The following is a 16,576-nucleotide window of genomic DNA, read 5'->3' on the forward strand; positions in this document are numbered from 1 at the left end:
CCTGGGTGGTCAGACTGGTATAGCAACTCTCTTTTCTTACCTGCTCCTACCCTGGACTTTATCTGCCCTTCCTCTTCAGCCCTTTGCCCCTGAGACCACCCCTTGCTTAGCTCTTCAGCTTATATATACCCTGCCCTAGGATGGTGATTCCCACTCTGGAATCCTGTCCAAGTTCCCAAAGCCCCACAATGTTTTTTTTTTTTTTTTTTTTTTTTGTCTTTTGTCTTTTTCCGTGTCCGGCAACGGATTGCAACCATACCGGACCGGGGACCGGCAATGGGATCGCAACCCTCGGTGTTGCTCCCGCGCCTCGCCCAGCCAGTGAGCGGGAACCAGTCTATATGTGGGATCCGAACCCTCGGGCGGGAGCGCCGCCGCGCTTCCCAAGCGGCACACTATCCAGTGCGCCACCGGGCCGGCCCCACAATGTTTTTTTTTTTTTTTTAAAAAAAAAGAAGAAGAAACTTTTTTCTAATTCTGTGAGCTTCTCAAAGGCAGGGACCACATCTCCACATCTCTTTCCTCTCTATATCCCCAGTGCTTCATATGATGCCTGATACAAAGTAAACTCAAACACATTTGTGGAACAAATACAAGTGTATTGAGCTTTTCAGATGCCCTATTAAAAAACCTTCAAGCCTTTATTTTATGAAATAAAAATGCCAAGTTTCTTATCTTTTGTAAATTACACTCAATAAATTCAATGTGGGCATCCTGGATATCTCATTCTAATCAGAAGTTATAATAAAAAATAGATGGATAAATACATACACACATAAGCAAGAATCTTTAAAAGCATGAGTTCTATGTTGAGGAGATTTTTGTTTTCTAAGAGAACTTAGTGGCCAAGATTTTGTAAAATTGGGGCTATTTTACAATAGCTATTGCCCTAGGGCCAGCTTGGTAGGAGTTTTGTGGAGTGCTGACCAGACTTTAGAGCCAGAAAGGCCTGGTTTGAAAGCCATCTCTATCACTCTCCAGCTGTGTTACCTCAATAAGTCATTGTTACATTACCTTTATAAGCCTTGTCTTCCTCATCTATCATCAGGAAGCATAAGTCTTTGTTGTTGTCAGTATTAAAAATACTATGTATAGGGCTGGCCCGGTGGCGCACTGCTACGGTGCGCCGCTTGGGAGCGCGGCGGCGCTTCCACCGAGGGTTCGGATCCCACATACAGACCGGTTCCCGCTTACTGGCTGAGCGAAGTGCGGGCGCAACACCGAGGGTTGTGGTTCTGTTGCCGGTCCCGGTCCGGTATGGGCGCGACACTGAGGGTTGCAATCTGTTGCCGGACACGAAAAAAGACAAAAAGGAAAAAAAAAATACTATGTATAAAGACTAAGCAGTTTCTGATGCACGGTGGAGGCAGATAATGATTTGGGGGATGATGACGATACTCAGGGCTATGGAAAAGAAGTAAAGCCCTGGAATTTGCTGGGAAACCAACTCCAGAATTGGAGTTAGGGTCTCTGACCCCCATAACTCTTTACCCTTTCCTTTTCCCAACTTTTCATATTCTTTGTGATCCAGAGTCCTCACCCCACTCCCCATCCTCTCCTCGCCATTTTCTGTCTTGCAGGACCCTAATAATGACAGATATTGTGTGCTACTAATTAGTTGCTTTGCATTCACTAATGTCAGTTAATCTTCAAAATACTGCTTATGATGCTCAGATGCTATTGTTATTCCCATTTTACAAATAAGGAAAGCAGGCCTCAGAGAGGCAAATAACTTGACCGACGTAACACCACTAGGAAATATCAGAGAAGAACTTCACACCAGGTCAGCCTGAGTACATTGTGGGTGCTGATTCCACCACATTATACTGTCTCCTGCTAAGCATTGTGACTTCCTCAGATGGAAAAACAGAATTCAGATGATGAAATATTTTCACATAAACTATGAGTGCTAAAACATTGACCCACCTTAGAAGACTATCAAAAACAATGAAAAGAACTTAGGTTACTTTCTGACAGTAAAGAATCACAGCCTAATTTGCTTCTATTTGACAATCTTTGTGTTTCCCTGAGGGAAACAAATCTCAGAGTCTTGCAGTGAGGGTGGGACTTGACCCCAAACCTGTCAAGTGAGTCCCTAGAGTTCTACCCTAGACTACTGATAACTCATGTCATCGTTAGCAGAATTCAAGAATTCTTGTGGTCCTATTTTGTTGTCATGCAATAATTTAATACTTGGTTCATGTCATGACTTGTTTGCAGATGTTATTCCTCCACAAACAGCTGGTTATATAGAAGTCACGGATCTTCAATCAAAGAAACTTCGATTTATCCCTATTCCCAGGTAATCTTTTTCACCTTTGTTCTTAGTTTGGTATGTCATAAAAAATGAGTGAATTTTTACCAAGTACTCTGAATAAATGTGGGCTTTGGCTTCCTTAAATAGCAAGCCCCCACCCCCACCCCCAGTTACAGTTGGTTTATATCTTACTGTTCTTCCACGTTCTTTACTGGCATTTATATTTTCATTTTAGAAAAAATATTCGAGTGTTACATAGGTATGAGTTTAACAGGCTTCAAGCCTTCGTTCTCTTTTGTTTGATCTGCCCTAATAATAACCTTTTCTGTATCTGAAGTAACATTTTCAGTATTGCAGAAGTTGTAGTAATTATTAACTTTATATATTAGTTTTCTGAAGTAAATGTGTCCAAAATGTCAAATGAATTTAAATAGCATTTGTTTGATATTGTTTTTAAATATGTTACTGAACATCTGCAGTCATGAAGGCAGTATAGTAATCAAAGGATTCTGGAGATTTAGAGTGGAACTCATTACTATTCACCGCTTTTATTATTGTCCAGTGAATTATTTAAACTAGCTAGTCTCAGGATATGAAACCAGAAACAATAATGCCCAGTCTCTACCCTTTCTGGGTGCATCTACGCCTTGTCTCCCTCTCTCATCCTAAGCTGCATCTGGTTTGGTCTACTATCTGAGGTTCCTTTTCTTTCCTTGTCTTTGCCCCCCAGGACAAAGTCTCCTTCTTCTAATCATTTTCTTCTACTTTGATCTAGGTAGAGATCACCTCCCCTCCTCTCATATACTCCCTCACTTGCGGCTGAACCCTCACAACACAGAGGTTAAAGCCTTGCCTGAAATCTCAAGCAGGGGAGCCAATGTCAGAGCAAGGTCAGGGACACTGGACCTGTCAGTCACTCAAAATGTCACCAGACCACCTTTCTTCCCACTCCTCCAGTCCCCAGAAGAAAGTAGCTCAGCATGATGGTAGAAAATAATTCAGAAACATAGGACCATTTCTTAGGACCCTTTAATCAGATTCAAAAAATATGAAAAAATGAAATCATTATTCAAAGAAATAGATTTACTTGTTCTAACACATGTGTAAGTAGGACTTCTTAGAACATCTTAATGTGTTGGTTTAATGGAAAGTGGCTTTTAGTCATTTGAGGAAATACCTTATTACATCTTCATTGTAAAATATACTATTAGTTCAAGTAACAAAAGCAAAGAACACCTTTTTTTTTTTAACATTGCTAAAGCATTGATAATTTTCCCCAATATTTCTCTTAATTTCTCCCTCACTAGTTTTTTATTTCAGTGTTTCTCTCTTTTAACTTTCTGTATGAACCACATGTTATACTTGCCAGGGAAAAAACATCTGGAAAAAGAGCTGCGTGTATAGCCAAGCACCAGCTGGTCACCATAATTCATTCATGTAGAGCTGTCCACTGTCCAATGGAAATATAACGCAAGCCATATATGTAATTTTATATTTCTTAGTAGCCATATTAAAAAAGTGAAAAGAACAGATGAAATTAATTTTAGTAATATATTTTATTTAACCCAGTGTATCCAAAATATCATCATTTTGACATGTGCTCAATATAAAAATTTTAATGAGATAGTTTGTATTCCTTTTTTCTTCTAAGTCTTTGAAATTCAGTATGTATTTTACACTAACAGCACATCTCAAATTGGACTTGCTACATTTCAAGTGCCATGTGATTTAGAGTCTGTTTTATTGTCAGTATATCTTGAGTTTCTCTTGAGATTAACTATTGTTATTTTTGGCATATATATAATTCAAAGGAATGACCCATGTGGATTTAACATTTTTTACTAGTTGCTTAAATTTAGCATTCTGCTAGATATCAGGAATTTTCCATTTGATGGCTAATTTCAAGTAGTAGAAAATACAATAAAACTACTTGTAACTGCAGGGCCAATGTGAATACATCATTTTTTTTTTCCTTTTTGTCTTTTTCGTGACCGGCAACGGATCGCAACCCTCAGTGTTGCGCCCGTACCGGACCGGGACCGGTAACGGGATCGCAACCCTCGGTGTCACGCCCGCACCTCGCTCAGCCAGTGAGCGGCCGGTCTGTATGTGGGATCCGAACCCTTGGTGGGAGCGCCGCAGCGCTCCCAAGCGCCACACTCTACCGAGTGTGCCACCCGGCCGGCCCTCAAAGAACAAAATTTTACCTAGCCCAACAAGTTTAGTGTGAACTGCCTTGTTTGTTTTTGTTTTTGGTCTTGAAATGTGTCACTCTTTACTCACTTTAGTTATAAACATGTAGGGAGCTTATAACTGTGTTGTAATTATGGTGGGACAGAATGTTTAGGAGTGCGCCACCGGGCCGGCCCTGAATACATCATTTTTGCCCTTACGTATTTTTCTTCAAATTTTTGTATTATTTGCATTTGTAGAACGATACTGCCTCGTTCTTCTGTGTGGCTGTATATAAATCTAGGCTTCACTCTGTTATGATTCTATGTGTTAATTTAAAGCTTTGTTATTATGTATGCATAAGGGGAACACACTTTTTTTTTTAAGTGAAGAAGAGATTCTAAACCTGGTGTGCAAATTTTAGCAAATATGTTATTTCTTCAGTACTTTTTTTTGACATATTGAAAAAATTGCCCCTGTAAATTTAAAGTTTTGCATTGAAGAGTTAAATAGGGGCAACCAGAAGATACAGTGTTCAATAGATCAAAGTGAAGAAGAGATTCTAAACCTGGTGTGCAAATTTTAGCAAATATGTTATTTCTTCAGTACTTTTTTTTTGACATATTGAAAAAATTGCCCCTGTAAACTTAAAGTTTTGCATTGAAGAGTTAAATAGGGGCAACCAGAAGATACAGTGTTCAATAGATCATACCATTGAGCATTCTTGGCAGAATTTCAAACGTCATAATTTAATATGGATAAATTACATTATTCTTGATTAGCTTTTTACTTAACCATCTGTAACTACTAATTTCTTTTTTCCTAAAGCAAATATTTTTTGGAGAGAGCACCATGAAATAAATCCCTTATTGTATCAATTGTTACCTTTGAGTCCTTCTGGGAGTCCTGTAAACTAGTTCTTAAACACATGGTCCCATCCTACTGTTCTCTTCCTCTTCGTGTAAACATTTTCTAAGACTTCTGTGTTTGAGAGTAACTGCCCTTGTCACTCTGTTTAGAATCAACTAAGACAGACTGAAAAAAAGATCAAAATAGTCTGATTTATTCTTTAGTATGAATTTACCTAATATATAATGATTTTGTGGTTTTCCCAAATCTACATTGATAGTTTGTTATGTTTTTCTTATCTGATCCAACCATCCCTTTAGACCATTTATTTCATGCAGAAATAAATAATTATGTCATCATATGCATTTAGAGAGCTAATGCTGGCAATTGGAAAGTGACTGTGTCACTTTTGTACAGTAAGAGCTATGCTCTGATAAAGGAAGTATGTTGTTAACTCTTACGAACAACAGTTGCATTCCTAGAACTTATTTTATATATACATATGTGCGCATATCTCAGAAATATATAATAAAGGAAATATGTGTGAAGTATATAAGAAATATATAAGTTTAATGTTACAGATTCATGTAACTTTCTAAGTCAGAAAAGGCAAAATATCAAATACAAATGCAGTTGAAATGCATAAACAAGACATTGGTTTCAGCACTGACATTAGAACCCTAAAGAGTGAGTCCACTGCTGCAGTTGTGTGAGGTATGACTTGGTGTAGAGTTCCTTTCTTCCTGATGGTGAAAGCTAGTGTCATGTGAGGTCCACAAATACAGGAAAATGTAAATAATCAGTAAATTACTGTCTATTTTTGTATCTTACAGAGGGATCTGTTAGTATCTTATATTTTCATGTACTTATTGTTAGAGTCTTAATTCAGGCTGCTATAACAGAATACTGTAGGCTGGGTGGCTTAAAGACAAATATTTCTTTCTCACAGTTTGGAGGCTGAGAAAGTCAAGATCAAGGTGCCAGCCAGTTTGGTTCCTGATGAGGGCTGTCTTGCAGACACTGCCTTCTTGCTGTATCCTTGCATGGGCATGAGTGCCCAAGGGGAAGCTGTCTGGTCTCTTCTTATAAGGGCACTAATCCCATCATGGGGGCTTTTCCCTCATGACCTCATCTAAATCTAATTACCTCCCAAAGACCCCATCTCCTAATATCACCACACTGGCAGTAGGGTTTCAACATGTGAATTTGAAGGGACACAGACATTCAGTCCATAACAAATTCTTTATTGTAACTTGAGTGAATCTAAATCAGTTTAAACAAGCTTCGTTACCTGTACCACCAACAGGTTAAATACTATGATTAATTATAAAAGTACCTTTCTTAAAATAGTCTTTGTTTTTTATATACACTATTGTCCTGCCTTGTGTTCACAAACTCCAGTGTGTTCTTATGTCTCATTTTTGCTCATAATACGTATCCTCATAACCTTCCTATGCTGGGAGATAGGTAACAGCAGGTATAAGAGAATGAATAATATTGTAAACATACTTTTTAAATGTAAAGTATCTTTCTCCTCACTTTATTTTTATGGTTTCTCATCTTCATTTTGGATTCCTTTTTCAGATCAGAATCTCTCTCTCCATATACCGCGTGGCTATCTACTATTTCTGACACAGATGCGCTGCTGGCTGAGTGGGACAAAAGCGGCGTTGTTACTGTTGATATGGGAGGTTGTGTCAGGCTTTGGGAAACCGGACTTGAACGTCTGCAGCGATCACTCATGGAATGGAGAAACATGATTGGACAAGAAGATGACAGACATATGCAGGTACCACTTGAATTGACCTTGCCTCTTAGGAGTGCAGCTTCTGGTATAAATTTAGTTCTAAATGCCACAGTTGGGAAAATTTCTGGCCCAACGAGTCAAATATAGTTGCCTAAATAGCTATAATAATTTTTGGACTGAGAAAAGACAAATCTATCAATGCAGGTAGTGAAAAAGTAAAAATGTACCTTTTTTTCTGTCAGCATTTAAATGTACAGGTTACTAACATTACAACATGCGAATACAATCAACTTTATTTTTTTTAACCATAAGCATTAACCAATTTCTGGTAGAACCTTTGCATCTCTTCTCACAATTACTACCATTTTTGTCAGCATCTCTACTTGCTACATAGAAAACAAAAACCTTGAGGATCTAAAGTACAGTAGATTATTAAAAGGCCAAGACCTCTATAGAAGATAAGGAAAATTATGCATCTGATAGAGTGTTTTTACTAATTTCCTTATTTCCAGATAGTGCAAATTTAGCAGTCATGATAAGTAGACCCAACTCTGCACTGGACAGAAATATAGGAATAGGCCACCAAAGTGAAAGGAAACCCAACAACTCCAGAAATGCCTCATCATCACCGAATCTAGTTGCCGTCTGGAACTAATGTGAAGAACGAGGAAGACTGTACACCCTTGGGTACTCAAGCATACAATAAAAGGATTTATTTGCAATTTATTTATTTTAATCTTCAGAACAAAACTCCTGTTTGCGTTTCATTCTTATCCAACAAAAAGAAATGTAGATTTCTGCCCATGTGTTGCTCCACAAAGCGCTAATTAACAGGCTAAATTCCTACAAACTATTCCATTGATACCTGATTAGTAATTATTATTTTATGTGATTATTTTTGTGACTTTCCTTAAAACAGAAATAGATATGTGAATGAATAATACATATTTCTCTTAGATTCTTAAAAGCTTATGGGGGAAAAAAAGTAAAAATAAAAAGCTTATGGGGAAAAAAAAGTAAAAATAAAAAGCTTATGGAACATTTTGAAAAATCTCAAACCAAAGTAGACTAGCAACCTCAAATCCTTTTGAAGCAGTTATAAATATATTAATTTAATTAAGCTAAAACAAATGTATTGTTCTAAAATAAACATGTTATTAAATGCAACAGATCTATTACAGCAACAGACTGAATGTAGGTCACTATCCATAACAATATTTAAGAAACTAATTAATTATGGTCTATTTCTTTTACTATTCTAAACATTAGTTTCCTCTCTCTTTGCATTAAACTCCTGTTTGATTACAGTTATTGGTACCTAATAGTAAATACTTTAGTGTTTGAGTTTCTTAAATTTTATTTGAGTATCTCATATATTATAGAAATCAAAGGTCATGTTTTTACTATGGTCAAGATTTGTGGCCTACATTAAGCTTATTTTTCACAACAGAACTTTAAAAAGGACTTTTACTCATGACTTTGACAACTGTTTTTGACTGCTGCAAAAATTAACACCTATTTGTGTTTTATCCATGTACCTCTCCTCTTCCCCATGACTTCTCTGACTATATTATGCATCTTTGCATAGTGATCGGTGCACAATAGGCAGTCACAATGTTTGTTTATGCTCACACTCCTGTATACTAAATTATACTGGTAATTGAAACTATTTGATAACAAATGGAATTCTTTTAAACTATCAGGAATTGTCTATTTGTTTTTATGTAACTGAATATTTATTGAATGAATATATATATAGTTATTAAGTTAGAAATAAACAGAATTATAGTATCGCACATCTCAAGAATAACGAAAATGTTTGGTTATACTATGCAGTGCAATATCTGAACTTTCCCCAAACCAAACATTTTCCTGGAAGTGTATGACTTTATGTCTCCAGTTTAAAGGTCAGCTATAGCAGAAATAAGACTTATTTAGTAATAGAGTTATCTAATTCAGAATTGAATGTTTGAAAATTACAATAGATGTTATGTAGGCTGGTTGGTTAGCTCAGTTGATTAGAGTGTGGTGCTGATAACACCAAGGTCCAGGATTCAATCCCTGTACTGGCTAGCCACTCCCCACCCTGCCTCCCAAAAAAAGAAAAGAAAAAAAAGAATAAATGTTATCTAAGATTTTTCTTCCATGTCTGAGGTTCCTTGATCCATTTTGGTTGATACTGAAAATGCATACTTACACACTCAAACTGTGAAACAAATTTGTGAGACAAGATTAATTGTTCAAATAGTCTGCCATTGTTTTAGCTTTTTGTCACATCTCTTCCTTCTCACTGCTTGGTAAATAACGAGACAGCATATTTAATTGCTCTTATTTAGTTATTTAGACTGGCTCATGTTATTATTTATAAGTGACCTGCACAAACAAATTGAAATAGGAATCATTCCAGGTGTAATGGTAATAACAAGCAAGTATTTGTGTTTTCCAAGTTTTCTTCCTGTTCGGTCCTTTAAACTATTATTTATTTATGGACTCTTTATTCAACATAGGTCTGCTCCTGATTTCAGAGCTTGGAAAATACCTTTCATAAAAGTATTGAGAAAAGAGAATATAGATTCTCAGTACTCTACTCACTTATCACTTGCAGGCTGCAAGCAGCTTCCCTGGACTGACAGAGTAACCTGATCTCCATCTAGTGGCCAAATGGACTCACTTTACATCAATGAAATTAACAGGCCTGCTTTGCACTGCAGAACTTTAACTCAGCCCCAGGCCTGCTGGCCTGGAAGGTTTACACAATCCTGTCTTGTGTGATTCCTGTTGGACAGGAGATGCTCCTTTAGGTCACCAGTGAAGGCCGGGCAAACAACCTGCCAAGCCGTCTGCCATGTACTGACCCCCATCTTTTCCTAATTTCTCTTTGTGGTAGCAAGAGAACTATCCATATTTAGATAAAAGATATAGTTGCATGCCTTATCGCTACCCTCCATGTCTTTGCTACATTTCAGCCTTGTAGAGTCTTTAGCTTTGAAGCCATTGTTGATTTGAAGTTTTGTTTTTGCTTAATGAATTCATTGTTATTTTTCTTTAATAAGCACAGCTTGCAAGAGAGTATTTATTGGGCTCTGCATATAAAATGTGTTCATTAATTTTACATGCTTTGACAGGAACATGTGTTTTTCCTATTATAAACAACTGTAACAACAAACTTAAAGTATTAGTATAACTGTAGTTCTAAGAGCCCATTATTAAGAATCCATATTTATTACTTTTAGACTACATATTTTCAGAAGCATGGGTAAGCATATAAGCCAGAATTCTTCTGGCTATATTTCATCATGTTCTCTATAAAGTATATTTTTCATATTTTTATCTAGTAACATTTGTATCCCTCCCAAGACTGTTAAAGCTACACCACCATTTTTCTCAGAAATCAAACCATCTTCTCTAAAACGCTCCTGGTGACTATTCTTGTGGGAGCAAAAAGGACTAAAAGTTTATAACTTTCAAATATTTTCTAGTTATAGTAAACAAATCAGAAAATAAATCCTCCATATATTACTGATAGAATCTCTTTGAGGTCTTTGATTAGTACTTCCTTAACTGTATACTTCACAAACAGATATGGTCTTCTGAAACAGTGTGGACTGTAACTTATTCATCCTTATAATTAAGACAGTGCCTCATACACAGTAGGCACATAATATATGGAAATAAAAAGGTGAGATGCATAGAAAGAAATACATGGAAAAATTAACTAAGTTTTATGAAACACCATTTATGCATTCCCCCTTTTAAAGAAAATATTCCAGGACTATGAATAAATGTAGTTTGATGTACTTAGGTAACTAAGCTTGGCCTTCTCTTTAACCACTAGTCCAGAGGTTTTGATTTTCTAAGATCTCAGTAGGATCTTAAGGCCTGCTTTTAGTTTTGGAAACAACTAGATTATTTAATTGGCTCTAGATTAGTAAATTTAGTTTTTCGATATATAGGTTAAATTATCCCCAGGTCCTCTGTGGGGATTTGCAATTCATTGTTCTTTTTAAGGAGTGTGGTCCTCTCTTATACTTCATTCTTTGCTTTGGTCAGTAACTATGAAAATACTTAAGAGTCTGATTCAGTGGGTCATTGTTATAGAAGGATCCATGTTTTGTAGGATGGTTATATGTATATATGTCTCTAGGAATCTTTCTTGGCCTAGAAAGGCAATGCCTTTTTTGAACTTTTACAATTTCCCACTGTATCTCCTAGCAGTGTGTCAGTAGAGCTGCCTTCAGCAAGATGGTCTAGCTGTTTGCCTGTATAGTAACACTTGGGCAATGCCTCTAACGAGTTTTTCATCATTTATTCCTGTTAGAGAGACCCCAGCCATGGGCATTCATTTTGAGTCTTTAAGGTTTTCAGGAATACCTAAAGAAAATGCAAAATCCCCTGGGACTATAATACCCAGTGGTGTGCTGATAAACCAGCTTTCATGGAGACTGGGGATGGGGGTGTTAATAATGTTTGCCAATTTCCATGTTATAAATACTCTCTCCATGACCAATTTCAAGCTATCAAAGGTTAACAGTCTGCTTGCAAAATTCCTGAATGTTTAGCAATTATCTCTCACAAGCTGGTACAATTTGGCTCCAGCATGCCCCTGGCTTAATTAAATCTTTATCAACTAACTCCCCAACAAAAATTATGACAGTTAACTAAGAGCAAGTCCTTTCAGAAATAAGGCAAAGGAAATGTGGATAGGGAGCAAGAGAGGTAAAAGAAAAGAGAAAGGAGTACTGGGAACACAGATAAGATGGTGTCATGTTATCTCTGGGAAATGTGGAATCCTGCAGTTGTCCCAGTTACAGATTAGCAATGCTCTTCCTGAACCAGGAAACTGGTCTGAGCAAAGAATTGAAGAGAAGTCTGCCTTCAACTAGATTGACACTCATGGATTTATGAGTAGGGGTCTCCTTTCTTGTAAACGCTATAGTACAGAGAGAAACTGCCCATTGATTTTTACATTTTTCCAGAAGAAATGCTTCCATTGAATAACATTATCAGAATTGCTAAATACAACTAAAATTAAATCAGCAACCTCCTCCCTAAGACAAGCAAATCTGCAAGTTTATGATTTTGAGGAGGCTATGAGTTTTCAACAAGCTTTTGTGTGTATCCAGCAAGAATGATAACACTATAAACTATGAAAATTGTGGGTATTATAGAGTTTCAAGATAATATTAAAAACAGAAATGTTATCTTGCTTTCACACTTTAAAAAAGACCTAGCCTTAAGAAATTCCTTTTCAAATCATCAGCAGGAATATTTCAACTCCTGTCTCTCATGACAGGCCTTAAGATCATTATTTTATGTTACTGTATCCCCAATGCATATTGTTTAGCAATATGATCAGCAAGTAAAGAGGTAATCTTAGCAATATCTATTAAAAGTATAAGGAAAACAAATTAATTCTGCAATATAAATTAGGATGTCAAATGCAATTAATAGGTTGACAGTCAATGGCTTTAGAATGTTTATGGTTCTGAGCTCATTAGGTATATACTTATGTATAATCAACACATCACAATGGCTGCAGAGATAAAACCTTTCTGTTATGTTTACATTACAGATACAATTATAATTTTATTCTTAAGCAATATAGCTTATTATTTTTTAAGAACATGAAATTTGAACGTGAAGTTTGAACATCAAACCTTGGTTCAAATTCCACATCGTATGTGATCTTTGGCACATTACTTATTCTTTGGAAGCTTCACTTACTAATCATAATATAGGATCATACCATTAAACCTTACAAAGTTGTTGTAAGAATGAAATATATTAATGCCTGGCACAATATAAGTATTCAGAAAACAGTAAAAATTGGAAACAATTTAAGTTATATAGGGCTACGGAATTCTTTAATGCTTATATGAAGACAAAGCCAAATTAAACTGAAACAATGTTACCCAAATAGCTAATATTAAATCATGACCCAATGATTTACATAATTCATCATCTATCCTCCTGTTAAAATGTAAGCTTTGTTTATAATCCTGTTTGGAAAAAGTTTTGTCAGACCCATAAAAGGAATTGAAAAAATGGTCTTTGCCTAAACGTGTCAGCTTGAGGAAAAGCAGGAAATCAATGGTAGGACAATTGTCAGTTCAGGATTATAGTGTTTAGCCTTATTCAAAAGACAAATTAGAACAGGACCAAAAACACACAGCAAAATATACATCATTTAGACTGAGTCCTAAGAACAGTAAAGAGCAAGTCAGATTTGGAGCTGTCTTTCTAAGCTTTTTTTCTTTTAAGCTTTTTTCTCCTTTCTTTCTTTCTTTTTTTTTTTTTAGCTTTTGTTTGCTTTAGTACTTGAAAACACCAAGAGGTTGGAGTGTGGGGTGGCACTGAAATTTGGAAGATTAGTTGAAAGTCTGTATAGAGGCCATTTAGACATCCAGATTTTCTCCTCCCTTTTATACTCCTGGGTAGCTGCCTCTCCTCAACCCTTATAAAAGGCAGGAGCTGCAATGGAGGCTTGCATAGTTTAGGACAGGAATGAGACCATACAACTAACAGAAAGGTAAAGTAAAAGTCCACTTTTCTTATTTGGATCCAAAGAAGCTAGCATCAATATTTATACTCCTGGGCAGGAGATTGGAAAAAACCCTCTCTGGAAACTGATGTGCCCAAGAGGAAAGCTTTTCTGATGCTGACATTTGCAAGTTCCTCCCTAGTAACTTTATGATGAGACCTGTTTATTGACAAGCCCCACCTTTATGCAAACAACTTTTTGTCTACCTTTTTAGTGCCTTATTCCTAAATTTTAATGGTAGCGTCTTATACAAAAGATGGAAATCAGAGAAGAAAAGGAAATTAGAAAGAAATAGAGGTGATGCAGAGAGCAGAAAAATGTTTCACAAAATAGCAATTTATATTCTCAGAAAGGTAAGAGAAAATAGTGTAATCAAACAATTAAAACAGCACACTGGGGCCGGCCCGGTGGCGCACTGCTATAGTGTGCCGCTTGGGAAGCGTGGCGGCGCTCCCGCCGAGGGTTCGGATCCCACATACAGACCAGTTCCTGCTCACTGGCTGAGCGAGGCGCGGGAGCAACACCGAGGGTTACGATCCCGTTGCCGGTCCCGGTCCGGTATGGGGGCGACACTGAGGGTTGCGATCCGTTGCCGGACACAGAAAAAGACAAAAAGGAAAAAAAAAAAAAACAGCACACTGTTTTAACATAGGAACCTTAAAAGAACATGAAAGACCTCTTAGAAATTAAATGGTAGCAGAAATAAAAACTTCAGTAGTAGGAGTTGAACATTAGAGAATCCTCCCAAAAGACAAATTGAAAATAAGAAAAAAGATAAGAAAGCTTTATATGACTAATAAGAGTTCCAGAAAGAGATAATAAAAGGGCAGGAAATGACTCACAAATTAATTTAAGAAAATTTCACTGAACTAAAAAACAGGTATTTGGTATAGCAAATGAAACACACACAGAGCATATTCACTTAAAATTTTGGAACCCCATAGGTAAAGAAACAATACTGAAAACTTCCAAATTGAGAGAAGTGGAGAACGGGTTATATAAAATGTGGTAGAAATCCTAATGGCACTGACCTTCCCAACAGCAGCATTGGAAACTAAAGGGAAAATTATTTCCAGCCTAGAATCTGTATCCAGCCAAGCTATTAACCAAGTAAGTGTACAGGTGGACTAAAAACACTATCAAATGTGCAAATCTCAAAAACTTACATTCTTTTTGAGAAAGCTACCACATGATGTGCTGTCACCAAAAGGAGGGACTACACCAAGAAAGAGGAAGATATGGGTAGAAACAGTGGCTTTAGCCAGGGCAGAGGCAATGGTAGTACCTAGTGTCATGGTAAAAGAATGTTCCTTTGCTCATTTTTTAATTGGATTCTTTGGGATTCCTGCTATAAATTTAAAGGTTTGATAGTATTTAGCAGTAAAGTTGTCCAGTCCTGGGCTTTTCTTTGTCGGGAGACTGCTGATTACTGCTTCAATCTTGTTTCTTATTAGTGGTCTGTTCAGGTTTTCTGTTTCTTCTTGGTTCAGTCTTGGTAGTTTGTATGTGTCCAGAAATATATCCACTACCTCAATATTGATTTGTTTATAATAACACTCTATTAGGACGATGAGAAAAGAGTAATGTATGTTTGACCAGAGAGGTGAAATAATCGTCATCTTTCACAGTAGGAAGTCAATAGGTAATGTCTGAAATTGAAAAATAAAGAGAATATAAGAATATTATTTAGAAATATGTAGGTAAATAGCAGAAGATATAGTAAGCATAGTTGAAGTAGTCACCTTTAGGGAGTGAGAATTGTGGGGGAAAGTGGGAGACAATGGAACACAGGGTGGCTGTTTTTGTTGTATGTCTCATAATACCATCTGACTTATTAAACCACGTACATTTATTACTTTGAAAAAATTAAAAATTAGTTTTAAATGATAACAAATAGGAATTCACCAGGTAGAAAAGAGAAATAACGGTGGACAGGAAACAGGTCCTCAGAAGTAGAGATTAAATTTGATTCCTTTTTGGATCCTCATTACTTAAGACCATACATATTTTTAAATGAACTGAATAAGCTGGTTAATTTTCCTTCTTTCACTCCAAAGTGACTTGAGGATTCCAGTTCTGAATATGATGGAGTAAGCACACTCTACCTTGTCTCTCCTACTGAATGCAGTTGTAAACCTGGACATAATGCATGAGTAGCTATTTGAAGTCTCTGAAAAATAAATGGTGAGAGATGGATTGAGGAAGACGACCAGAATTTGAACTACATTGAACCAGCTATGAGTTCCCATTTTTCCTCTAGAATCTCCTGGACCTGACTCAAAGTGGCCTGAAAATTGAAATGCATACTCTCAGAAAAGTGGGAATAGTAGGGAATTCCTCACCCTGATAAAGGGCATCTGCAAAAACCCTACACCTAGCACCACACTTAATGGTGAAAGACCGAATGTTTCCCCCTAACATTGGGAATAAGGCAAAGATGACCGTGCCCACCATTTCTATTCAACATCAAACTGGAAGTCTTAGCTGGTGCAATGAGTAAAGAAAAATAAATAAATAAAAGGCATACAGATGGGAAAGGAAGAAATAAAACTGTTTGCAGACAATTTAATTGCCTACCTAGAAAATCCCACAGAATCTACCAAAAAAACCCCAAAACAAACAAACAAAAAAACAAAAAAGATTACGCTTAGAACTAATAAGTGAGTTTATCAAGGTCAAAAATCAATCATATTTCTATATACTAGCAATTATTTTTTTTTTTTAATTTCAGTTTTTAATGGAGTGGTGTACTGAGTTCATGGATTGGAAGTATCAATATAATAAAGATGTCAGTTCTCTCCAAATTGACCTGTAGATTTAACACAATTCCAACTAAAATCCCAGCAGGGTTTTTTTTTATAGCTGTAGACAAGCTGATTCTAAAATTTATGTGGGAAGGCAAATGAACTAAAATAGCCAAAATAATTTTTTAAAAGAAGAATAAAATTGGAGGAATCATACTACCCAATTTAAATTTACTATAAAACTACAATAATCAAGACAATGTAAT

At 36.4% G+C, this 16,576-nt stretch overlaps 1 protein-coding gene across 1 annotated transcript in view; it reads left to right on the forward strand.

Annotated features, from left to right (window-relative positions):
• The window catches only part of LOC103600452 (von Willebrand factor A domain-containing protein 8), a gene marked incomplete at its 5' end in the record, with an annotated part of 202,468 nt that overhangs the window by 84,262 nt on the left and 101,630 nt on the right, over positions 1 to 16,576 (forward strand). Inside the window, 2 exons of the mRNA XM_008584728.1 lie at positions 2,221 to 2,302; positions 6,863 to 7,067. Of these exons, the coding sequence (XP_008582950.1) occupies positions 2,221 to 2,302; positions 6,863 to 7,067 (287 nt within the window). The remainder of the gene's footprint in view (positions 1 to 2,220; positions 2,303 to 6,862; positions 7,068 to 16,576) is intronic.

This window comes from Galeopterus variegatus, unplaced genomic scaffold (assembly GCF_000696425.1).
Source record: "Galeopterus variegatus unplaced genomic scaffold, G_variegatus-3.0.2 Scaffold3350, whole genome shotgun sequence".
NCBI lineage: Eukaryota > Metazoa > Chordata > Mammalia > Dermoptera > Cynocephalidae > Galeopterus > Galeopterus variegatus.